The 25,162-nt window shown below is 45.4% G+C and overlaps 1 protein-coding gene across 1 annotated transcript in view; it reads right to left on the reverse strand.

The window, feature by feature from the left end:
* Positions 1-940: 940 nt before the first annotated feature.
* LATS2 (large tumor suppressor kinase 2) overlaps positions 941-25,162 on the reverse strand; it is a 73,807-nt gene continuing 49,585 nt past the window's right edge. Inside the window, exons 3-8 of the mRNA XM_032838293.1 lie at positions 14,438-14,570; positions 11,805-13,216; positions 9,906-10,488; positions 8,668-8,850; positions 6,801-6,907; positions 941-3,305 (exon numbers count right to left, since the gene is read on the reverse strand). Coding sequence (XP_032694184.1) covers positions 2,811-3,305; positions 6,801-6,907; positions 8,668-8,850; positions 9,906-10,488; positions 11,805-13,216; positions 14,438-14,570 — 2,913 coding nt within the window. The 3' untranslated portion in view covers positions 941-2,810. The remainder of the gene's footprint in view (positions 3,306-6,800; positions 6,908-8,667; positions 8,851-9,905; positions 10,489-11,804; positions 13,217-14,437; positions 14,571-25,162) is intronic.

Here is a 25,162-nt window from a genome sequence, read left to right on the forward strand (position 1 = left end):
GAAAGTATTCGTAACATTCTCCCATTTGTGTAAAAGAGGTAAAATGTATGCATTTTCTTGCGCTGTGTATGCATGAAGTTTCATTTTTTTAAGGACACACAATAAACTGTGAGAGGTGAATTGAATGGCTAGAAAAAGGAGTAGGAGACATTTTCTTGTATATCCTTTTACGTGTTTTGGTTTTGAAAATATATAACTACTCAAAAGAGTAACTGAAAGAAAATAAACTATCTTCTGAAATTCCACCAACCATTTTATTTTATTTATTTCTAAAAGATTTTATTTGAGAGAGACAGAGCATAAGCAGTGTGAGGGGCAGGAGAAGCAGGCTCTTCGCTGAACAAGGAGCCTGATGTAGGCTCGATCCCAGGACCCGCATCATGACCTGAGAGGAAGGCAAACGCTTAACCGACTGAGCTACCCAGGCGTCCACATTTTGATTATTTTTGAACCATGCGATTATAACTATTCAAAAGATTAACAGAAAGAACACAAACTATAATATTTTCTGAAATTCTATCAACCATTTTAAACCAAAGTTCAGGGAGTTACCGTAGTCCTCTTAGTTTAAGCGTCTCACAAAGGGTAATCAACTCCTGATCAGGATTTATTTTATCACCCACCATACATATTTGATATCCCACTTAATCCACCTGCTGATCCTAGTGAAGTATATTTTGTCAATGTCTTATGGAAGATAAGATAGGTCACAGAACCATACCCTGACCTGGACTTTCTGTGTATAACCTGAAAACCCATTTTTCCCACACCCGACCCTTCCCTTCCTGAGCCAGAACCCTGTCTGGGGAGGCTCTTCTCCCTCCCTCTCATGACAGTGCCTCCATCAGCAGTTGGCAGTCCTGGCTGCATATGGATCACTGAGAAACACATTGATAAGAGCAAGAAATTACAGATTCCAGTATGACATCACACCAAGGGATTTGGATTCAAACTTTAATAATAAATTGTGCCAGTAGAAGCTTTTCAAAGGCAATGATATATCAATAAATAATAGTTAAATTGAGTTCCTGAGAAAGAACCTACCACATGAAAGTATGTCAGAGCGCTGTAAATAACAGGGCGTTACTATAAAATAGCGAAAATACTGACAGTCACGATACAAGCACAGCAGACTTCAGAATTTGCCATTCATACAAATGTAAACCAGTACACAGTAATTTTTTTTTTGTTTTTTCTTAGTTTAGACATTGATAAACTTGTAAGTGTTGTTGCCTAGATATATACTAAATAATGGATACATTATGCTAAAAAATTCAAGGAAAATATGTGGAATAACATAATGAAAAATATGACGCATCAGATTTTTAAAAAGCAAAAAAGAATTGAACTTTTTCTGAGAAATAAATCACTTTAAATAGGAATCATACTAATTTGAAATAAGGAATATTTTGTGTGTTTATCTATGTAGTTATATATACACCTACACTTCTAAGAAAATACGTATGGCTTAATTATTTTTTTATTCCAATGTCACTTTGAATAATCCTTGCTGTTTTACAAAGATTAGAAAAGTATATTTTTAAAACCAAGTTAAGATTGATACTTCAAAGCACACCAAAAAAAAAAAGTGAAAGAATTAAATTTCATCATGGTCGTAACACCTCCCTTGTCTACAATGACAGGAGGAATGACATCACACAAACTGTTCATTGCGGGCAGTGTGCTGGCAGCCGGGCCGTGGCCACAGGGTTCCACATATCAGCTATGCCAAGGAGAGTATACTGACTAGCGAAATGGAGAGAGTTCGATGATTAACTTAATATTTTGGGGCATAGCTAAATTAATCCCTTTTGAAGTATATAAGTTTAGTATATGACATATATTTAAGTTTACCCCCAAAAGAATCCAATCATACCCAAGACGCACACACAAAAATCACTTCTCAGTTACACATCTGCATTTCTTTGACAAAACAATAAGGGATACAATCATAGCAAAGAAGTCACCCACACGATACGTTATCAGCAAACTGTCTAGAACATCTCATTTAAAGATACTCAGTAAAAACATATTCACAGAACCTGCTGTGAATGGCAAGATATGGTAATTTTATAATAGAAAAACCTTGCTCATGCAGTACTCTCTACACACCAGACATCTGAAATCACACCCACATAATCACCTTGCTCATACTTCCTAGTATACTATCATATGCAAAAAGCAAAAAAAGAAAAAAAAAAAAGCAGCTTTTAACATTATATCACAATTTTGAAATGTGGGAAAAAATATAAAACAAAAACCACTGTGTGAATAAAATGGTATCAGTAATATCAGAACAGTGTTACCTTTTTTTTTTAATACATTATTGCACAGAGATTTTTTATCACATGTTCTTCAGTTTGTATGTCTTTTCCTAAATGTGAATAAGTGCTATGGAAAAAATACAAATGTAGAAAATAACAGCAGCATGATTTGTCAAAGTTAATCCCTATAATTTAGTAAGAAAAATGGCTATAAACAAAATAAGTGCTCTTTCTAAACTGTACTAAATTTTTAAAAATATTGTTTTAATGCAGTGAAGGTCCTCAAAAGCCAATTTCAATTCAAAGCAATGTTGACACTTGTCCCCCACCCCCATCAACCAGAATCTGCTAGACTTGAGTCCTTTATAAAAAAGCTTTTTTGTTTGTTTTGGGGTTTTTTGATGAAGACCAGAACTTCAAGTGAAGTAACCAATGGACTAACTTGAACAAAGCTGACCTCGACTCTCCATCAGGCCTGTTAAGAAACCAGCTCTGGGCCCCCTGGACCTCTGAAGAAGCAGAGTGGCAGGGACTCCAAGTCACTGTCTATACGTACACTGGCTGGCAACCTTCAGTCTGATCCACCATATCAGAATTTTCCAAATCAGAGTCCTCAGCCTGTGAAGCATCTGCTCCTGAAGGCTTTGGGCACCTAAAGGGATAGCCATTGTCATCAAAGAACCTTCGGAAAGTGAACTCATAAAATGCATGCTCAGGGTGTTTGTTATTTGGAGAGGTGAGTGTGTCCCAGGCCTTCGTGCTATCTTCACTAGCATCGTTCCAAGGGCTTTCTTCATCTACAGGGTCAAAATTTGAGGTGTCCATAGGGTGGCTGATCTTGGGGACATAGGGGGCTGGCTGCTTCCGGATGTCACTCGAGAAATCAATGGCCCCGAAGAATGGATGGGTCTTCAGGTCGTCAGCCCCATTCCTCCCCAGCCGGTGGTCAGCTGCGCAGCACAGTTTGGTGATGAGGTCCCGGGCCTCGGGGCTCAGCTTGACCTGGGCTGGAATGTGGAGCGTGTTCTCCCAGTTTATGACCTGAAGAGACAACAAAACTAAAGTTTTCCTTTCTTTTCACATTTTAAGTTTCATTTAGGGCAGTTCTGAGATAGTATGTGATGACATGGCTTTTAACTAATTGGACTTTGACGATGGGAGGATATTTAGAATAGATCGAGGAGCAGCAGGTGCAAAGCTGAGCAGCTATCAAAGGCCAACATGGGTAAGTAGCAGGCTCACAGCCTGAGGTGGGGGGTGCGTAAGCCAAACAGACCATAATAGACGGACTTTCTTTTAACAGAAATACAGATTCAAATTAAAACCACATTGAGATATCACTTTACACCAGTTAGAATGGCCAAAATTAGCAAGACAGGAAACAACATGTATTGGAGGGGATGTGGAGAAAGGGGAACCCTCTTACACTGTTGGTGGGAATGCAAGTTGGTGCAGTCACTTTGGAGAACAGTGTGGAGATTCCTCAAGAAATTAAAAATAGAGCTTCCTTATGACCCTGCAATTGCACTACTTGGTTGTTACCCCAAAGATACAGATGTAGTGAAAAGAAGGGCCATCTGTACCCCAATGTTTATAGCAGCAATGGCCACGGTCGCCAAACTGTGGAAAGAACCAAGATGCCCTCCAACGGACGAATGGATAAGGAAGATGTGGTCCATATACACTATGGAGTATTATGCCTCCATCAGAAAGGATGAATACCCAACTTTTGTAGCAACATGGACGGGACTGGAAGAGATTATGCTGAGTGAAGTAAGTCAAGCAGAGAGAGTCAATTATCATATGGTTTCACTTATTTGTGGAGCATAACAAATAGCATGGAGGACAAGGGGAATTAGAGAGGAGAAGGGAGTTGAGGGAAATTGGAAGGGGAGGTGAACCATGAGAGACTATGGACTCTGAAAAACAATCTGAGGGGTTTGAAGCGGCAGGGGGTGGGAGGTTGGGGGAACCAGGTGGTGGGTATTAGAGAGGGCACAGATTGCATGGAGCACTGGGTGTGGTGCAAAAACAAGGAATACTGTTATGCTGAAAATTAAAAAAAAAATAGTAATGAAAGAGTAATAAAAAGAAAAAAATTCTGGAAAAAAAAAAGATACAGTTAAGCAAAAGAATTTTGTGATTTCCATAAAAATGAAGAGGCCGATCACTGGAGTCATTTCTTTAGCTTATGCAAGAGATTTCTATTGAACCATCATGGTTTGCATTCAGTACTTATTATGGCCAAGAGATGGTCCACTGGGATTTTGTTTAAAAAAAAAAAAAAAAGACAACCTCACATAGGAGAATAAAGGTGACAGAACCTATGGTCTTGGCCTCATGCTTGTGACGGTCAACTGCACAGACCAGCCATCAGGATGTTTAGTAAATACATTTGTCATGAAGTTCATCTACTATGAAGAGAAAACCTAATGGACGTCTCTATTATTTATACTTAGAATCAGGATAAAGCAAGGCCAAATTATCAGGCTACAGGGAGGGGTGACAGGGCATTGGTAAGGCATGGAGATAGGTGGGTGTATGGGTGGGAGGGCTGGTTTGAACTTGAGTAGTTGTTTTAATAAAGCTAAAATTATAAAAGTCAAAGAAGAAAACATAGGGGAAAGTCTTCATGACATTGGATTTGGCAACAATTTCTTGGATATGATACCAAAAGCACAGGCAATAAAACAAAAAATACATAAAATGGACTTTATCAAAATTAAAAACTTTTGTGCACCAAAGGACACTATAAACAGAGTGAAAAGGTAACCCCCAGAATGAGAGAATATATTTGCAAAGCATATATCTGATTGGGGATTAATGTCCAGAATATATAAAGATCTCCTACAATTCAACAATAACAACAACCTGATTAAAAAAGAGCTAAAGACTTGAACAGACATTCTCCAAACATGTGCAAATGTCCAATAAGCACACGAAGAGAGGCTCACTCACTATCATCAGGGAAATACAAATCAAAACCAAAATGAGATACCACCTCACACCCACTAGGATGACTATGATTAAAAAAACAAGTAAAGTAAGTGTTGATGAGCATGTGAAGAAACTGGACCCTCATGCATGGAAGATGGGAATGTAAAATCATGCAGCCACTGCAGCCAACAGTTTGGTGGTTCCTCAAAAGGTTAAACACAGAATGACCACATGATCTGGCCCATCTCACTTCTGGGTATATCACCCCCAAAAAGAAAGCAATACTTGTATATGTACTCATGTTGACAGCAGCATTATTCAATCACCAAAATGTAGAACAAGCCCAAGTGACCCATCACCACATGATGGATAGATAAATGTGCTGTACACATACACCGGAATATTCTTCAGCCTTATAAAGAAAGGAAATTCTGATATGTGCTACAGCATGGATGGGCCCCAAAGACATTATGGTAAGTCAAATTTAGCCAGTCATGAAAAGACAAATATGATTATTACACTTTCATGAGGCACCTAGACTAGGCAACTTCACAGACACAGAAAGTAGAAGAGAGATTATAGAGTCTGGCGGAAGGAGGAAGGGGAGTTATTGTTTAATGGGTACAGTTTCTGTTTGGGATGATAAAAATATCTAAAAACAGGTAATGGTTACAGTTGTACAACACTGTGAATGCACTCAATGCCAATGAACTGTAAAATTAAAAATGGTTAAAATGTCAAATTTTATCACAATAAAAACATTGGGTTATTATCATGCAGGCAAATTAGTGAACAGTTCAGCAATTCAATTAGGATACAGATAATGTCAAATTGCATTTTTATTATTACCTGAGTGAAAACTAAGCCTTCATTTAGGGTTTTTCTAAGTAAGGGATTATTAATTTAAGGCCTAACATAGATTCTGGGACATATGGATACTTCATAGAACTGTTAGTAAATACCTATATTGGTTAAGTGCACTGTTAAAGGAAGTCTCAAAGATTTCATCAGCTTCTCTGTTCAATCCTTAAGTAATCAAATCATTTATTTCAGAAAATGGCTATCATTCTATCATTCTAAAACTAGTTATTTAGTATTAAATGATTGACAGAGTAAATATTCTTTCCAACTGATATTAGAAATATGTAAAACTAGCCCAACCACACAGCTGATAATCTGCAAACGGTAATATAGCATATAATGCAGTATAACAACCAAAGAAATAACTGGTTTCTTTAGGTCTAGTTATATCATGGAGTTTTCAGTGTTTTTTGCAAGGTAGGCATGGGTGGCAGTAGAGAATGGATGTACAGTGCACCTTTACAGCATCTCACTGTTCATGCTTCAAGATGGTGGGTGGCCACTCGTTCAAGTAAAACTTCAGATACACCTATGTATCAAAACACAGGTCTAACTTTGTGGCATTAGTAAAATAAAAATTTTTATACAGGTAATAATAATTATAATACTTTAAAATACACAACTGACAATCCAACACTATTCAGAATGAAAGGTCAAATGCTGACTGGAGATTCATGGGTTCATCAGAAAACCACGTGTGTTTGCAGCAAGCGGATGCATAGTCTCATTAGTTCCTACCTTCAGTTGGGTTTCTGTGGGAGTAGGGGCCAAAAAGGGCGGCTGCCCCACCAGCATCTCAAAGAGAATCACACCAACACTCCACCAGTCACAGAGTTGAGTGTATCCTGAAAAACAGAGTCTCACTCAATTCCAACACAGGCATGTATTCTTCTCAGAGAAGGATTTTGTGAAATCCTCAAATGCTAACTGACTGTTAAGGGGGAAAGCATGTTCAAGCAGCATACATGTTATGTAAAAGAAAACCAACCTACACAAAATGCACTTCCTTGCACGTGTGGCTCAGAATAGAAGGCTGGATGGGACACCTGTCGGGATGGTGCCAGTCTTCATGTATTCTCTTCTCTTCTACCATTAGTCTGTGATAAACACAGGATGCTTTCGTAATAGAACTTTCTAATTTTAAAAGCCTATTGTTGTTATTAGCAACACTACTAATCAGGATTTTAAGTCCTTAAATAATGCACAAAGACATCAATTAAAATAGGACTAACTGAAAAACAGCAAGTGCTACACCTGCCAGCCTCAAGGGCTTCCTGGGGAGGCTTGCTAAGCTGATTTTGGAAGAAGCTGAGGAATATGGAGCAGAAGAGGGAAAGGGGGCCCTTTGGCAACGGAAACAACTGTCTCCTAAGACACAATGTGACACACTCACGGAGCCAGCCCCTTCCTCACCGAGCTCCCAAGACACAGTAGCTGAGGTGGGGCACTCTGCAGCTTGGGCAGGCGGGGCTGGCCTCATCAAGGCAGCAGAACAGGTCCATTTTTCTTTTATTTTCTCCCACTTTTCCTTCAGAGCTCTGTATCCCAGTCCCAGCCATGCTCTAGTCCTGATGTCACCTGATCCTTGCCAAGCCTGAACTGGACCTTAAGACCTGCCGGCAGTGTTTGCTAACTCTGTTCTCCACCCATCCCATCTCCTCCTGCCCTGGTGTGGCACTGGAGGCGGCAGGGTAACACCAACCCGTTTCCTGGACTGCGGCATGTGTCAGGGTGCCAGAGACACCTCCCACGTCCCACTGGGAGAGGAAGGAGAGAACTATACCTTTCCAGGGCAGCAAGGCCGGTATTCACAACCACCTCTCAAGGTAGTTACTGTTATGCCTGTGGCTCTGAGTGGTTAAGTGATTTGCCTTGGATTTCCACAGCTAACAAAGAAAACTGACTTGAACAGACTTCAAAGACTCGAAACAACACATGTGAAAAGACAGACCACCAGCCTTTGGATTTACTGCACTGTCACTACGAGCCCCATAGCTATCACTGAAAGGTTCCTCTTGTACTCAGTCAAATGAGTATTTGATAGAACATCCACACAGATCAATTTTACTGAATGCTTGTAATTTCACGCATATCACTGACCCCAAAACTCACCTGCCAGCACTTCTGGACTAACAGGGGAGAAAGGGAGGAAAACAAAACTAGCGTTCTGTCATACTTCCTAACCAACTGGATAGGCTATAAGCAGCTAGGAACCTGGGCATGTATGGTTCAGGCAGACTGAATAGTGTCCCTGTGCCCTCAGAGTTGTTTCTGTCAGAACCAGTTGTGGAGATTCTCTTGGGTTCTAGACAGAAAGCCCACACCCTACACCAAATCTATCCCAGCCAAAGCTAGTGAGGCAGGTCTAATGGTTTGTGTCCTCTTTCACCCCAGAAGCCACAGCAGCTGCAAAACAGATGTGAGACACGCTGGAGGCCTGTGAGGGAAATAATTTCCTCTCAGGCTTCCACGAGTACAAAAATACAATGAGAACATTCAGCCTTGGAAAGCTGGAGCTGGAGAGACTCAGAGGTCATCTGGTTCCACAGGTTTGAAGTCAAGATGGCTGCCAGTTGGGCAGTTGCCTGTGGCCGGAAGCACAAACCTTTTCGGAGGAGCACTTCCGGCGCAATGTAATTTGGGGTCCCAACCAGGGAGTGCGCCAGACACCTCTGGTGCTGCTTCCTGGCTCTCTGCTCCAGAGTCTTCAGCCTGTCTCCACATCGACAATTAGACACGTCATCCCAGAGGTCGCTGGGTTCCATGCTGTCCTGTCTGATGTGGCTCCCTTTCACCCAGAAATCAGGGGCAGTGAAAGAAGAGAATAAAAAACAAAGTGAATTTCCACTATTCAATGATGCAACAAATCCACAACTTCCAAGGGGGAAAGTAATTCAGTTCAGATCCAGACATACTACAAGAAAGGATCCTCCCCAGCTGCTCTCCGGGGGTGGTCCATGATTCCTGGGTGTGAGTTTCAAGTCAAGAGGTAACAAACACTAAGAAAGATGGATGAGGCAATGAGAGGAGCTGGGTGCTGTGCAGGGTGACAGCGTGATGTGCCAGGAGAAAAGCTCAGGTAACTATGGGAATAACAGACATAGCACTCTGGCCAAAGTCTACTACCTGTCTGACAAGACATGTTTTAAGATGAGCATGGAAAAGCATGAGACGATTTAAAAAATATAAACAAAAGTGGCTTTAATGCCAGAAAATGGGAAAGATGAAATGATTTAGGATTAGTTTTGAATTAAAAAATAAATGCATGAGGCTCAATTGATAAAGCATGCAACTCTTGATCTCGGGGTTGTGAGTTCAAGCCCGTTACGTGTAAAGATTACTTAAAAAAAAATCTTACTAAAAAAAAAATAGATGACTGAGCCATGGTATTAAAATAACTATCTCAAGAAACTGAGTCATAAGTAAGCTAATGGCCAGCAGAACTATAGAAGATGGAGTTAACCTATATCTGTACTTACAGATACCTATAGAGAGAGTCATATTAACTAGAAGAGAGGACTCTTAGGAGGTTGTGAGATTTAATTTTTTAAGGCTCATTTTATAAGGGCATATTGATGGTTCCCACAAAGGTCCCATGACACCCCATAGCCTATTGTCCTAAAAATACTATAGTAAAATTTGAATCCATTCATTTAAAAAACTTCTTTTTTTCACATATCATACTACTGCTTCAGGGAGAAAAGGATGTCATGACAAATTATAAAATAACGGAAAACAGATAATTTCAAATGATCAGGAACCACCCAGATGGGAAAGAGTTGCCTTAGATGGTTTAGTTATGTCTAGAGGTAGAAGGTGGATGTGGCACGTCTAAGACAATACCTTTCTGGTAGTATTTGGAATTGTGAGTCCACCTGAACCCAGTGCAGAGGCCAAAATCTGTCAGTTTGATGTGGCCATCAAGATCTATCAAAATGTTGTCTGGCTTAATGTCTCGGTGGATAAAGCCCATCTTGTGGACACTCTCAATGGCCAGAGTCAACTCGGCGATGTAGAAGCGGGCCAGGTGCTCAGGGAAGACCTCCATCCGGATCAGCAGGCTCATCATGTCTCCCCCTGGGATATAGTCCATCACAAAGTACAGGCTGTCCTTGTCTTGGAAGGAGTAGTAGAGTTTGACCACCCACTCATTGTCCGCCTCGGCCAGGATGTCCCTCTCAGCCTTGACATGAGCCACCTGATTTCGGTTCAGGACATCCTTCTTCCTCAGGGTCTTCATGGCATACAGGGCATGAGTGTCCACCTTACAAGCAAGGCATACTTCTCCAAAGGCACCGATCCCCAGGGTTTTGATTTTCACGAACATGGACTTGTCCATTTTGGCCCTCTTCAGCCTGTTGTAATTAGACTCCTTCTGGTAGAGGATCTTCCTCATCTGTTCTTGCTCAGCTTCACAGAGTCCAGCCTGTGGGGAAGGAAAACAAGGAAGTCAAGTTAGAGGAGTCCGTGGGAGGAAACAGATGGGACAGGAGATACAAGGGTCCTAACTTAATTTATAGAAACAAGAACACTGAATGGGTCCGGTATACTACAAGCAAGACAACAACTGGCTCTGTTCTTTATATGCTTATGTAGACACAAGTCTGGAATCTAAAAGGAAGACAAAACGGGTGATTTTAGGCTCCAAAGGAAAATTCTATAAATAAAAATCTGCAAAAAAAAAAAAAAAAAAAAAAACGGACCACAAAGTTCCTAGAACTCTAAGAGCAATCTAATAATTTAATAGCTTAAGGAAAATGGGAACAAGGAAAAGTCAATGAAAATGGAAGAGTAGAAAGTAAGGACACAGATTTGATTTTTAGAATTTGGAATGACTGGCTTTGTATGATTTAAATTTACTGTAACATTTTATTTATTTTTTAAAAAATTATTTTATTTATTTGACAGACAGAGATCACAAGTAGGCAGAGAGGCAGGCAGAGAGAGAGAGGTGGAAGCAGGATACCTGCTGAGCAGAGAGCCCGACATGGGGCTCAATCCCAGGACCCTGGGATCATGACCTGAGCCAAAAGCAGAGGCTTTAACCCACTGAGCCACCCAGGCGCCCCTACTGTAACATTTTAATTTAGATCATTTCATTAACCACCTTCTCTAGCAGATTGGTGTCAATTAAGGTACATTTAAAATATTATTTACTGGGGCACCTGGACGGCTCAATCAGTTAAGCATCTGATTTCGGCTCAGGTCATGATCCCAGGGTACTGGGATGTCCCTCTCCCTCTAGCCTCTGCCCCTCCCCCTGGTGCTCTTTATGTCTCTCTCTCAAATAAATAAATAAATAAAATCTTTCAAAAATATATATTATTTGCTAATTAAAGGATATATAATTATCAGATATATTTTCCCTTATAAATCCCACAATTTCAATTTGTAGAACCTCAAACTTTGTTTCTCCTCTTTCAAAATGTTTAAATACCAGTTACTAACAAATTTTGTTAAGGAATAAGTACACACCATAAAAATCGATCTGGTAATCTGACTGTTGGCTACATCACACTCAGTGTTCACTGCTCCCCTGCAGAGTCAGAGTGAATGGGCAAGGGAGCCTGAAATATGTGTCATTTCTCCAAGGTGTTCACCCTGTAACCATATCATTGCCCTGTGAGATCATTTGTAATAAAGATGCATAAAGCAGAAACAAAAAAGGAATTCTGCTGTAATTCCCACTACCAATTTAGGAAAGAGCCAGAGCCAAACGATAAGAACATAATTAGAAATTACTTTCGCCATTTCCTGTTCCAGCTGCAACCTCCGGTTGACCTTCTGCTGGTAGGTTTTTATGACATTTTCCACGTGCTGCTCCATGAAGAACTTAAACGCATATGGCGAGTAGCTCTTGATGCGAGATTCCCTCTTCTCTTCATCTCTGCTGTTTTTCCGAACGGGAACAGGAGAAGTCTGAATCTGCTTTTTATCCTTCCCCACTTTCTCCCCTTTGGCATTTTTGTGGCTCTTGTCACTCCTCTCGGCAGGCTCGGCAGCCTGGCTGCCTCGGAGGCTCTGCTCCATGCCCACACACAGGCTGTCCATGTCATACTGCTCTGACTTACTCCGGAGCAGCAAATGCTTGGGGTACGGTGGGGGCGGGCACCTCAGGTCTGGGCTGCCATAGTCAACGTCCAGCGGGTATGCATTGGCGCCCCCCAAGGGCAAAGGGTGCTCATCCTTGGAGTCCAGACTCTCCACCCCGGGGGTGGGCGCTGGCACCCAGGCCGGGTGGGAGGGCCCCACAGCTGTCTGGGGCTCGGGCCGCATCACCCTCACACTCTTCACTGGGTGCAGGATGTGGGCAGCCGTCACAGCCGTGATGGTGTTGGGGGAGGGCATGGAAGGCTCCGTCTTGCTGGGCACTCCTGCCCGGATGGGCACAGCCACTGGCTGCTGGTGGTTGTTGAAGGAGTTGGTTCTGCTGGGGATGGGGCCTTCGGGCAGGAATGCCACGTGCTGGCGGGGGGGTGCCTCCAGGCCCGGCTTCTGAAGAGAGTCGCGGCGGGACAGGGTAGAGGACTGCCACTGCTGGACAGGAGGGCTGCTCAGGTCATAAAGGTCCACGTTGAGGCTGTTTCTGGAGGGTGTGATCAGACTCTGCGGGGGGCTGTCGCTTGTGAACACCTGACCCCGGGAGCCCATCATGTGCATTTGGTGGGCCTGTTTGTGGTGCGGGTGGGGCATGTACAGCCCTGTGGCCGCTCCCGTGGGTGGAAACGCAAGGCCGGCCCCCGGCTGCACGGCTGGACCCTTGGTAGCAAGGTTTGCGTATGCTCCTGCCTCCTTGTTTTGGAAGGAGGGGCTACGCTGGATGCCATAGCCCAGCGGCTCCCCAGGTACCAGTATGTGTGGCCTGTAGTGGGGGCCTTGCAGTGGGAGGGGTTGGGCCCCGGGGCCGGCCACTGGGAAGTTCATCCCTGCAGCCTCCATGTTTGCGGCATAGCCTTTGGGCTGGTGCTGATGGCCACCAGGCACGCTGTGAGTGCTTCCGGCGAAAAGAAAGTCCATATACTGACGAGGTACCTCCTCCAGCGTGCTGCTGCCCTCGTAGGCTGCCCCACTCATCTGATGGTAGGGTGGGAAAGGCTCGCCTGTTCCTTCAAAGCTTGGCCTCCGTGGCACAGGGGCTGGTGTGATGCCCTTTCCTGCAGAGGAAAGAATGGGGACATGGTATTAGAGGGGAACCTGCTCCATTGGCTCTGGCTCTTTCAGGCTGGACCCTCGCACTGGCCGTGTCCTTGGGGTCAACACAGCTGTACAGGCTCTGCAATGACCCCAGGCCCTCTGGAAGGCCCTCCGACAGAGGCTAAACTCTGCTGTGGGCAGATCCAGATGACCTTCTAGGTCAAAGGCTCTGCCCCACCCATCAAAGGTCCCTCAGGGGGACACCTGGCAGAGCCGAGAATCTCTACAGACATCATCTAGGGCAGAAGCACAGCCAAACAATTACTTTTCCTGGGCTAAGAAGATGCATCAGCAAATACATGTCAAAGGTAAATGCAGAAGAAAATCATTACAGACATGGGCCTGCATTTCCCCTTGGAGCTGTGCTCCAAGACAGACCCTGGGACTCTAAGAATCTTGATTTGGAGAGCCAGCAGGCAATCATTCAAGGACCTTCTATCAACAAGAAAACAAGAGTCTGTGTTCTCTTAACAAAAAAGATACAACTTCCCACTCAACAGATGAATTGGGTTTTATCAAAGATCTTCAAAATAAGGAAAACTTTTTTTGCTAAATATCCAAAAATCCCTTATCACTCCCATGGACCTCAGCCACCCAAAACTTCTCATCTGCTCCAGAAACATTCACTGAGATCCAGTGAGGCAGAGCATGTGGTGCTGGTGTGTCTGGCCCTTCCCAGGGGACACTGTGGGGGCTGTCCTAGTGCCATTGCCACGGCTGCCAGTCCGGAGAGCTGCCTGCCAGCCTGCTCTGAGGCAAGAGTGTGAGCAAAGGTGTGTTCTTAGATCAATGAAATAAACCTCCCTTTTCAAAGACTCCCTCATAAGCCTAACAGAAAATAGAAAGAACATTTTAGATCTCACTCTGCTGTGTTGCCTAACTTTAATATCCAGTCGGTTTTTTAATCTTCCCAGAACAAAGCATGTATACAAGCAACCCCCACCCCCCGCCACTGGAAGTACCGCAGGCTATTTCAGGACCCAGGTAAGTCCTGTGAATGGCCACCTGCTGCCTCCCCTCACAGGGCCCGAAGGCAGAGCAAGGCAGGCCCAGCTCACCACTAAGTGCAGTGAGGCAAAGGGCCAAGAGATAATGTGCTGGCTGGGGCCATACTGGACCTCCCTTCCTGTAAGTGGAGTTATGTTTTTTAATCCCCCACAGTGCTGCAGGTCTGAGCTCACCTGGCGAGGTCTGCTTAATGACTCGCACAATCTGCTCGTTCCTCGGGTCCAGGTAGCCCATCTTGCTGATGTACTCCAGAGCGGCTTCAATGCTCCGGCTGCCGGTCTGCTTCAGAGCCCTGCCTGCCATCTCCTGGGAGGAAAGCACAAGGCTGCTTCAGTGGGTGGTGTCAATGTCTGTCATCTTAAAACAAAGCCACGCGAGGACTTGCGTTGCCACCATGCTCAGGACTGTTGTGACATCTGCCCCTCTGTGCCTGCTGGGGTCCTGCAACGTGCCGCAGACAAGTCTCAGAATGAGCACAACTGGCTCCATGTCCTCAGGGGCCTTGTGACAAAAGCTCCCACACACTAAACCGTAGGCTACTTAGGATACGTCACAAACACACTGGAATTTTGATGGTGGACCTGAAAGAATCTTAAGTTCTGCTTCTCCTTAGAAGACTTCTGTGATTGGACTGATTCCGTTTTGTGGGCAAACCTAAAACTAGAACAGTTTAATGTGAAGAATGGCTGAAGTCAGAAACCTTGGCTTTAACCTCCTCTGACCCCCAGGCTAACTTGGAGAAAGAGGAGGAGGGGAGGGTCACCAGAGTCATTTATAAAGAGCTTGCTGAATGTCCTGAGCTGGCTATGGTAGCTGGGAACTTGCACTTGGGCTCCTGGTCTAGTGGGAGAAAGAGAAGCCAGGCCCTAAAGGAGCCCTCGGAGAAGTGCCCAGCATAGGACAACCCCCCTAAAACTGCCTGTGGGATGAACAAGAGAAATAAGCTGGGGACCACCACAGGACGCACAGAGGACAAAGGTCAGGGATGAAGGACAAGGGTCAGAGGAGACGGATTCCTCCTGCTGGGGGGGAAGGACACCAGACACTGTTGGTGGAAGAGATGGAGGCAGAGCTAGCTCCCCAAGGACCCACAGAATTTGGGTAGATGGAGAGTCCAGGGGGTATTCTTGGCAGGGGGAACAGCCAGAGCAGAGGCCAGGGGGACAGAGGATGGGCTGAGTGGCAGGCAGCAAACAGGGACATGAGAGACAGCAGAGAGGGAGCTAAGGCTGGGGCCAGACTGTACCAGTTACAGAGGCTTTCCAATCGGGAACATGGGGCAATGAGAAGATCAGTTTGGGGTGGAGAGATGATAAGCAGAGCTGGAGGCATTCCGAGGTCAGAGAGATCACACAGGCCAGAGCGGATGGGAGACAGGAAGGGACAAAGTGCCTGTTGGTTGGCTTAGTAGAGCTGTGGGCGAACAGGAAGGACGGCAGAGGCTGGCCTCCTCGAGACAATGATGGAACAGGCTGAGGCAGCAAATGGGGAATTTGTGGGAGGGAACACAGAGCACTGTGAAGGTGGAGGGGCAGGCAAGCAGGGAGGAGCAACAAAAGGCAGAAAGGGTGGTGACAAGAGGGGGTCCAAAGGCATAAGGGGTAGGAAAGTAATGCAAAGGAGATCCCGTGGCTCAGACAGGAGAACAGGAGTGAGGGTGCAGGAAGATCCCAGGATGACGAGCAGGAAGCTCAGGGTTGTTCCGGGCAGAAAGACAGTGGCTGTGCTGGCCAAGGGCCACTCTGGAGAATCAGAACTCATCCCACCAGACACTGAGAAGGAACCGATCTCCCTGGCTTCCCAACCAAGTGCTTTTCCAGGCTAACTCAGAGCTGACCACTATGCTCCTGCCAGCCCTGGGACAGGGCATCACCTACCGATGACCTTCATCAGACCAATCTGTCTGTCCATGTGTCCTTCTCTGGGACTGGGAGAACCTGGTGGGGCCTGAATTCCACCTCACTTGTGGCTGTATCCACCCACCTAATGCAGCAATTGGAACAACTTCAGCGCCTAATATCCCTCTGATTATGTAATACTGAAATCCAGTTTTCCTTTCCTGGCCATATCCCCGCTTCATGGCAGGACAAAGCACACTGGCTGCTAACCTGTGTCTATATTCTTGGTGACACCAAGAGACACGACAAGATGATGGGGGGTGGGGCAGGGGGCAGGCACTGATGGCCTGAGATGGGTGGGTGGGGACATGGTAGTTGCAGGACGCAGGGCGTGGGGGGGCAGGGGGTGGGGAGAACATGGAGAGGCATTTATGAGGCAGAGGGAGAAACAGTAGTTAAGAACGGAGCTGTGTTCTGAAAGCAGAGCTTGGACGGATAGAAATGGCAAGTGTGTCAAATCCGGTGGGGCCGCTGAGAGAAGTGCAGAAGTGAACACAGCGATGCCTCACCTGTAGACGGAAGGTAATGCTTCAACCTCCCGACTTCACAGCTATGTTATGTGATGAGGTCATGTCTGCAGAGAACTCTCGACAGCTCGGAGGAAAACACGGCATAAGGCCACATCTTATCAGGATCACCCTGGATCTTTTGGCACCCATTTAAAATGTGTGCCCGAGGGGGCTGACCCTAACCACAGCTGTCTGCTCTGTCTGAAACGTGACCACCAGCTCCTGTCTTCTCCAGGGTGAACTGCCAGACACGCTCACTCCCTCAGCACCCGCCGAACGGCAGAAGAGTGCAGACTCTCTGACGGACCACCACATTCTCAAACTCTCCCTGTTTACTGGGTACCCATGACTTCGAGATTTATACGTTTATTGTGCTTTGAATCTAGGAACTTAACCAAGAAAAATGAACAGGAGACCACAAATAATGACTGTTCATAGCAATGCTTCAAATCATAAAACCTAACCAATGCTAACGAGGCAACCTGTTTATTAAAAACCATCAAATAATCCAGGTCAGGCAAGTCTTGCCCCTGTGCGTTCCTCACCCTCATTTGGAAAATAAGTGGTTTGTACACGTTAACTCTCGGAAGATGCTATACGCACATGTGTGCAGCTAGGTCTTACAGCTGCAGGAAATCCAGGATCATTTCTAAATCCAGGGGAACATGCACACTGCCTCTCACCCAGCCACCCCATCTGCCGTGGACTTCGCAGACCCAAGCAGGCGTCAGCCGGTGCTAAACCCGTCCAACAGCATACTCTGCTCCCTTCACGGCTGCTGCGTGTGACCTCGCCAAAGCCCCACACAACTCTGGCTCTCAGACACCAAGCCAGCAGCTTGGACTGTCCCCCCGGGAAGTAGCTTGGAACCTGCTTGGGGAGAGGTGCCAAGAGAGGAAGGGCAGCAGCCACTGCCTCCAGCATCCCCACAGGGTGTCCAGGCGCTCCCAAAGGTCGGATGCCCCTCCTGGCACAGGTCAGTGATGATGGTGGGGCCAAGCATGTCATTATACACAGTATTTCTAATGTACCCAAGAATGCCCAACTTCTGCCCCAGAGCTTAGGTACTTTTCCTGGATGGTATATGCTTGGACACTGGCATATCTACATGCATGATGCACGGGCTAGTACACGCAGTCCCCCTGCCCCTTTCTTCGGCAGATAGACACAGCCATGTCCTGTCTGCCTCTGGACTGTCTGTCTCTTCCTCTTACCCGTCCCTGTACCACCCCTGCAACCCCCACCACCCACACACGTATGCTCCTCTGTACCTTGTACTCCCATCTATTACTGATCTGTCCCGGGGCATCTAAAGTCTCCCCTACCAGTGTAGCAGCCCAAAAAGCACAGAGGCAATGTCTCGCTAATTTTGATTTCCTTAGTACCTTCAGTAATAAGTATCTTTGGAATAAAACCAAAAAGGCCTATCACAACTATAATAGAGAAAAGGAAAACAAAACAAAAACCGAGGGAGAAAAGGGGTGACCTAATAAGGCCAAAGTTAAAGTGATGTGGCATGTGTTGGGCCCAGGTGGTGACAAGGCCCCCCACCCCCCACAAGGACCACCTCATTCACAGGAGCTGTGAAAACAAAGTGATCATCCTCCAACCATTCCTGAGACCTGACTAACAGTATCACTTCTTCCCACATAGCTTTTTTTCAGTGTATACCTTCCATGGAAATGCTCCATGGGCAGCCTTGCCCTCCAAGGCAGATCTGAGAGGAATCTGGGCTCTGAGATCTGGTGGGCCACCTGTCCCTCCCACCCTCCTTTGTTGCAGGACAGGGCTTCCATGGAGTTCAAGGGAAACAATGAGGGATGAACCAGGCCCTGGGAGGGCAGAGGTGCCCCCAACCAGGGGCAGCTGTCATGGCAGCAGGACTGAACAGGGGCCCCCAGTCCCCAGATCAGTCAGGGGATCCAGACTTCAACATCCATCCCTAGACCCCAACTGTGTCTGTCTGTCCATTGGCGCCTTCCATCCCACTCCCTGTCTATCTCATCTCAAATCCCCATTTCACAAAACTACTCCTCAGTTTTCAATGGACTGATGAAGAAACAGAAACTACTGATCAGCCCATTATCAAATTCATAATAAAAATGACTGGGAGGAAAAAAAATACACCCCAAGATGCAATTAACAACAGCTAAAAGTATCTATTACAGGGATTTGCACTTAACAGAAGGGTGACTCTCTATCTGAAATTCGAACCTGGGAAGCTCAGAGATATGGACATGGCCAAACAGTGGCTGCTCATAGCTCACAGCGTGGAAGCAAAAATGAGCAGGAGCTAATATGGTCAAAAGCTAATCATGAACCCAATCCTCACTGTAAAATTTCAATGGAAACTACTTGGTTTTGATGAAAATAAAAGTAAAAACGGAAACAATTGTAAATTATCTAATTTCTAATGAAACCTAACGTGGGAGCTGACAAATGATGACCTTAAGCCTGTCCCAGAAAGTCACTGAAGCTTCATTTCCCACATTCTCCCCAACTCGTAGGAAGCTGTCCTGCCACCTGCTGCCTATAGTAGCCCATACTGCTGTCTGCTAGGCTCTCCGCAGACCCCACACAGTATATCTTGTGGTGCAGCTGGCTCAGCTCCAAGGTTTCCCTCCTATGAGAGAAGGCTAGAGGGTGACAGAGACAAGACAGGCGACTGCTCCCTGGAAAAGAGATCCCACCAAAGGCCCTGGAAACACTTCAGCGTTCACCCACAGCTTCCTAGTCAGCCCCAAGGAGCAAAAGCTCACGGGCAATTTGGCAGCACCTCTTCTGGACAAGCTGCCCCAGAGATGAGAAACTGAGAGAGAGGAAAGAAGCCACATTTCTGCGCTCACTAGTGACCGCCACGGGCCGCACACCGCATGCCAGGCATGAGCAGAGAGTGGCAAGGGTGCTCACAGCCATGTCAGGGCAAGGACAACTGGGAATGGGCCCGGTGCCCTCTGCCTGGGTGAAAAGCCTGTGCACAGGCAAAGAGACAAGTGCACAGACAGTCAGGGGGATGGCAAGAAGCTGGAGCCAGGAGATGGAGGGGGATGAAGCTAATACCGGGCATCGGGGCCTAGAGCCAAGCTGAGGAGCTCCTTTCTCAAGCACTCACCCGCCGTCAGTTCAACGTCCTGATCGAGAATTGCGCAGGGCCATTCCGAGCATAAAACCTGCTCCTGAGCAGGCAGCAGGATGGCAGAGCACTACAGAGCCTCGACGTGGAGCATGGAGCCATGTGGCCTGGCTTCACTCCTGCCCTCTGCCACGTAGCAGCTGTGTAACCTTCAACCAGTCATTTACCTACTTTGAGCATTTGTTTCCTCCCTGTGAAAGAAGCTAAGAGGGCCGCCCCGCAGATTAGAAGAGATAATGACACGTTTCAACACCATTTAAGGGTTTGCTCTTACAGTTCACAGAGGTACTTCAAGTGTCTCTAGTGACAAACATAAAGATTATGCTTGCAGATTTGATACAGATTCAGTATTTAATCTTTCTAATACTTTATACTTCATTTTTCCTACCATAATTGTAACTAGAACGGTAATGAATTCTTTTCACCAAGTCTCAATGGACACCTCCAAGCTCTTCCAGTTCACCTAGGGCTGCCCCATAAATATTACTCCGTTCCGTGGGTGCTAAGATGGGAACAGGGTCAGGTGGCCGTGCCTTGAAGTGAAACAAGTTGCCCCGAGAAGGATGGTCAGGAATCTGACACTAGAAAGAGCTGGCTGAGTGACAGAATGACTGAATGGGACTCTGGCGGGAGAGCCACAAAGGAGGAAAGGGGGGGCCTTTGGGGAGGCCAGGAAGTGGGGAGGCGGGAGGAGGTGCTCTGGATTCTCATGCAGGTTGCCTCCCCCTGTGTGGGAAGGTGGCGACAAAGCACAAACAAGGGCTGTACTCAACCACAGGCTGAAGGAAAAGTAAAACGCATACTGAACACAAAAATCAAACTATTTCCCCAAGTTTTCCTCTAGTACCTAATTTGCATACCTGGGCCATTCTTCAGGAAAGCCTCTTCTGTAGATGTTCACAAAATCTTCAAGCTGTCCAACCATGTGTCTCCTATATTGCTTACCACTTACTAATTATCAACGGTCTAAAACTGAGCAATACAATGGGTTAAAAAGACTTTGATAACTTTATGCCACCTAGCAACATGCACCAAGAAAATATTATGTACAACTCATTCTCCTAAAGCACTCCAGAAAGCTTCAGTTAGGATTGCTTAATAGCTCATACAAAAGTTATGCTTATCCACTAGGGACTCAGGCACCGTGTCTACAAGCCAGCCTTCTCTTTCACACAGCCTGGTGTGCTGGGGTTGAAGCTACTGCATGAGCTGTGCTAGGTCTGGTACAAGCTGCCTCCAGGGTTCAAACTCACTTCCTTGGTGACTGCTCCATGCCACCTACGGCAATGACTCCACCTGTGCAAACCCACCCACCTGTTCAGTCTTCCCATTCAGTAAACAACAGCGCCATTCTCCCAACCTTGGAAGCATCCTGACTTTGAGATCTCCTTCATATCCCACATTCAATCTAGAAGCACTTTTTCTCAGCTTTACCTAGACTAGAGTAGTAGAAGATGCCTGATGCTCTGAAGGCAAGAGCCTTCCACCTTAGGTATCTCTCCCAAGAGATTTCTCCTTTTATATTTTATCAATAAACTGTTGAGAACTTAAAACTGGTTCTAGTCAAAATAAATTCTGGAAAATGAGATTTCCCCATATCTTGTCTGCTATGAAAGCGACTTCAGTGAGGCAGTTTAACAAAATGGCCAAGTGGCTGATGTGTAGGGCATGGAACCAAACTGCCCTCCCGCTGTTCTGGCAGACTCTTGAGCTGCTCCACACCCCAATTTCAAAGCATTCCCAGGACCAGCCAAGCCTCCACTGTAGGTCCATTTTACCTAACAATCCCTTCTGCCTAGTCCGGATCCTGCCCCTCAGTAAGCCTCCTACCCAGCAGCCCTGCCAGCTGCTGCAGGGCCCCCAGAGCCTGCCCTGCCGGCCCTACAGCCCACACACGACAGGAAGCCCACCGAACAGCAGGAGGAGGCCCAGCAATCAGCTGTGCTACTTCTCCAGGTGCGAGGGCTCTTGATGCCAAAAATGCCCAGCCTGGGGAAAAGGCTGTGGTCTGGCTAGGTATGTGCCCCACCTGCCTTTGCTCTCCTGACGTGATCACCCTCAAATGGGTACATTTTCTCCACCACTCACAGGTCCTACAGTGCAGAGCTGTAGCAAACCTAGTCACGCGCCTACGGTTTTTGAGTCATAACTCATAAGAGGACAAAAGCTGGGTTCACACACTCTATAAGGCTTGATTATTTTATGGGCATCGACGCAGGATTAAGATAATTGAAAGCCAGTGAAGAGTTATTATGTATGAAGGAAGGAATTTCCTATGGAGGTCCTTCCCTTAACCCCTTCCTGGTAAGGAAGCATTTTTCAAATATAGCAAAGCCATATCCCAACATTTTAACATTCCAATTACAAATTTTGGCTGCAAAATGAGAAATGTAGAACTCGGGTCTTGTTGGGTCCATGTGGGCCTATGTCTCAGTCCTCAATACACACTATCAACTTAATTTCAGAGTCAGAATGGAGGAAAAGAATCTCTGGCCATCCCTTGCTGAAGACCCCATCTCTGGGCAAGACCCCCAGCCACCTGAGCACTGCTGTCCTGGGACTCAAACAGCTCCTTCTATCCCTTCTATCCCCTAATGGGCACTTCCTCAGCCTGTCAAGGAAAAGGAAGACAGCATAGCTAGCTTTGTAATTGGGCGGCATTCCTCTTCTTCACCTTAAAAAGGAATCTGATCCAGAAGACTAGATTTCCTGAAGAGAACACCAAGATGGAAAAGAAACAGCAGGGTATTTGGGAAGGGCACCCGCGGTGAGCAGCAGCCCTGAGAGGAAAGGTGCCCAGGTGCATGGAAAGCTACGGCCCAGATAGCTGCTCCCGGAGCACACAGCCCACACACTGTCACAAGGGCTGCTGCCGCCCTGCATTCCCTCAAACAAATGCTTCCAGGAGTTCTTTTGGAAACAGAGTGGAACACAGTGTTTCAGTGCATCCTGCCGCCAGTTTGTCAAGCCTTAATCAGAAACACGGGCCTGGGGCGGATTGGATGTGAATCACCAGCCAGCCCAGCAGACCCGCCTCCTGCCATTCTCTGCCCTGCACAGAGTTTCCAGACAGAAGGAAGAGCTCTCTACGTGGGCTTGTAGGCACTTCCTTGTGTGTGTGCTCCAACAATGGCTTGGACAAACAGAAGCAACCTCTGACTTTTAAAGGTGTGTGCAAGAAAAGAAAATTACTAATGCACATTAGTGGCTCACAGCAACTTCTACCCCTTGTGGCGGCCTCCGAAAGGTTTGCTGGATGAGGCCACTGGACCTACACCTTATTTACCCAGCAACTGGGTGTGAGGAGGTAGAGTAACGGCCCAGGTACTTTGGAGGAAAAAAACCACTTCTTAGAGTAACCTGTAGATAAAAGAATGAAGAATAAATCTGGCCTAAAACTAAACATGAAAATTTTCAACCTTGCCAATGATCAAAGAAACACTAATAAAATAATATTTTATAATCACTATTAGCACCGAAATAAAATAAAACAGTATAAAGACAAATGGGCTGTTGAAACTCTTCATACTCCTTTAAGATGAATGTTTGTTATTAAGTATCAATAGTTATAAAATTTGCTTGTACCCTGATTAAATAATTTTACTTCTTGAAATTTATTCTCGGGCTGGTTTTTTGTTGTTTTTTTTTTTTTTTTAAAGAAATCTCTACCACCAACATTGGGCTTAAGCACATGGCCCTGACAGATAAAGAGTCTCATGCTCTACTGACTGAGCCCAGCCAGGTGTCCCTTTCAAGCTAATTAAAAATAATACTTTAAAAATATTTAAAAAATCAATTTGTATAAAGAGGTATCCAAATTAGGTATAATAAATCAGCCCCTTAAATAGAAGGAGGTGGGACAGGAGTTGGAAGGAGCTTAAATATCCAATGATAGAATGATTATGTTAATTATAATTAATGTATTGCCCAGAACATACTAATACAGCCATAAAAATACTTTCTATGGCCACAATTATTTCACTTGACAAAAATTTACTGAGCACCTACTACTGCTCTCAATACTAAATATGCAGTAGCGAACAAAACATGCAACTTGCAATAGTGTAAACAACATGCAAAAATGCTTACATACAAAACATTATGTATCTTTAACTACGTACAAATTAATTATTATCTGTGAACAAGAGCTTAATTAGAACATGAGAAAATAATCTGACTTGATTTTATGTTGAACTACCCATGATAGAGATCATGGTAACACATACTGATGAACATGCCGCATTCCATCAGAATAAAACTACCTGTATTATCTAGCAGCATTATTGTAAGCAGGTAACAAACTCTTCAGATCACAGTGGAGTCCAATGAGAGAGCAAGATTTCACAAGGTAATCCCTCTAAAATACCATGATATTGAGGGATATTTGCTAAACTGCTAAAGATTTTTACTTTTGCCACTGTCAAGGTAGGTGAAAAGAGGTATGCACGGGTATGCACATTCCATGGAAACTTAGTACAGCAAAATTCCCTCTTAGTTTTCATACACACATATGGTTTCAGGGGCCCAGATCCTCTCTTTCTACTCATGTGTGCCTGTGTCCAAAAATGAGGACCAACTCCTCCATCCCTTGTACACAGGCTGCAGCTCCCAGAGGAAGGTGGAGTCTATCGCCCCGCCCCTTCAGTCATGGCTGGCCTGGGATCTGCTCCAGTGGAATGAACCACAAGTGAAACTGTGCCCGTTCTGCGCCTTGCCTAGCCTTCAAGAGGCCTGGCTGCTTCCATCTTTACTCTTTGGCTCCGTGTGTGACTTAAGAGAGACCCAGCCAGCCTCAGCAGTTCCAGCCTGCCCTGCTGCAGTTCTGGCTTGTGGGTGATGCCATCTTGGATGCTAAACCCCCAGCTGAGCTCCCAGTGGAATGAGCCATAAAGAACCCCAGCAGATGCCACATGGAGCAGAAGAACTATCTAGGAGAGGCCAGCCAACCCAGAGGATCACCACAAATAAAAAATTACTGTGATTTTGCAGCCACCAAACGTTCCGGGATGGTTTGTTACACAACAATAGACAACTGATAACTGACTCAACTTTTTCTACAGTACATAATCTGGGAAAAAAGTATGATTACCTATTTATCTTAAAACTTTTCATTAGCATAATTTGGCTGCATATTCAGCAGTAAGTAGTACTGCCTTTCTACACAGTCTTGCAACTCTGTTGGCCCTCAAATAGATATTTGGTTGGGTTAATATTTGACTACAAAATTATTATTTTATCTCTAAATGTTTTTGTTCTCTTAAAGGAGTACCTAACCCTTGGGTATGACTTGTTACAGTAACTAAACCCAATCTCTTGTTGAGAAAAATAAACTATTTTTTTCAGTAATGAAAGTAATAA

Source organism: Lontra canadensis, unplaced genomic scaffold, assembly GCF_010015895.1.
Source record: "Lontra canadensis isolate GAN:19392208 unplaced genomic scaffold, GSC_riverotter_1.0 scaffold103, whole genome shotgun sequence".
In the NCBI taxonomy this organism is placed as follows: domain Eukaryota; kingdom Metazoa; phylum Chordata; class Mammalia; order Carnivora; family Mustelidae; genus Lontra; species Lontra canadensis.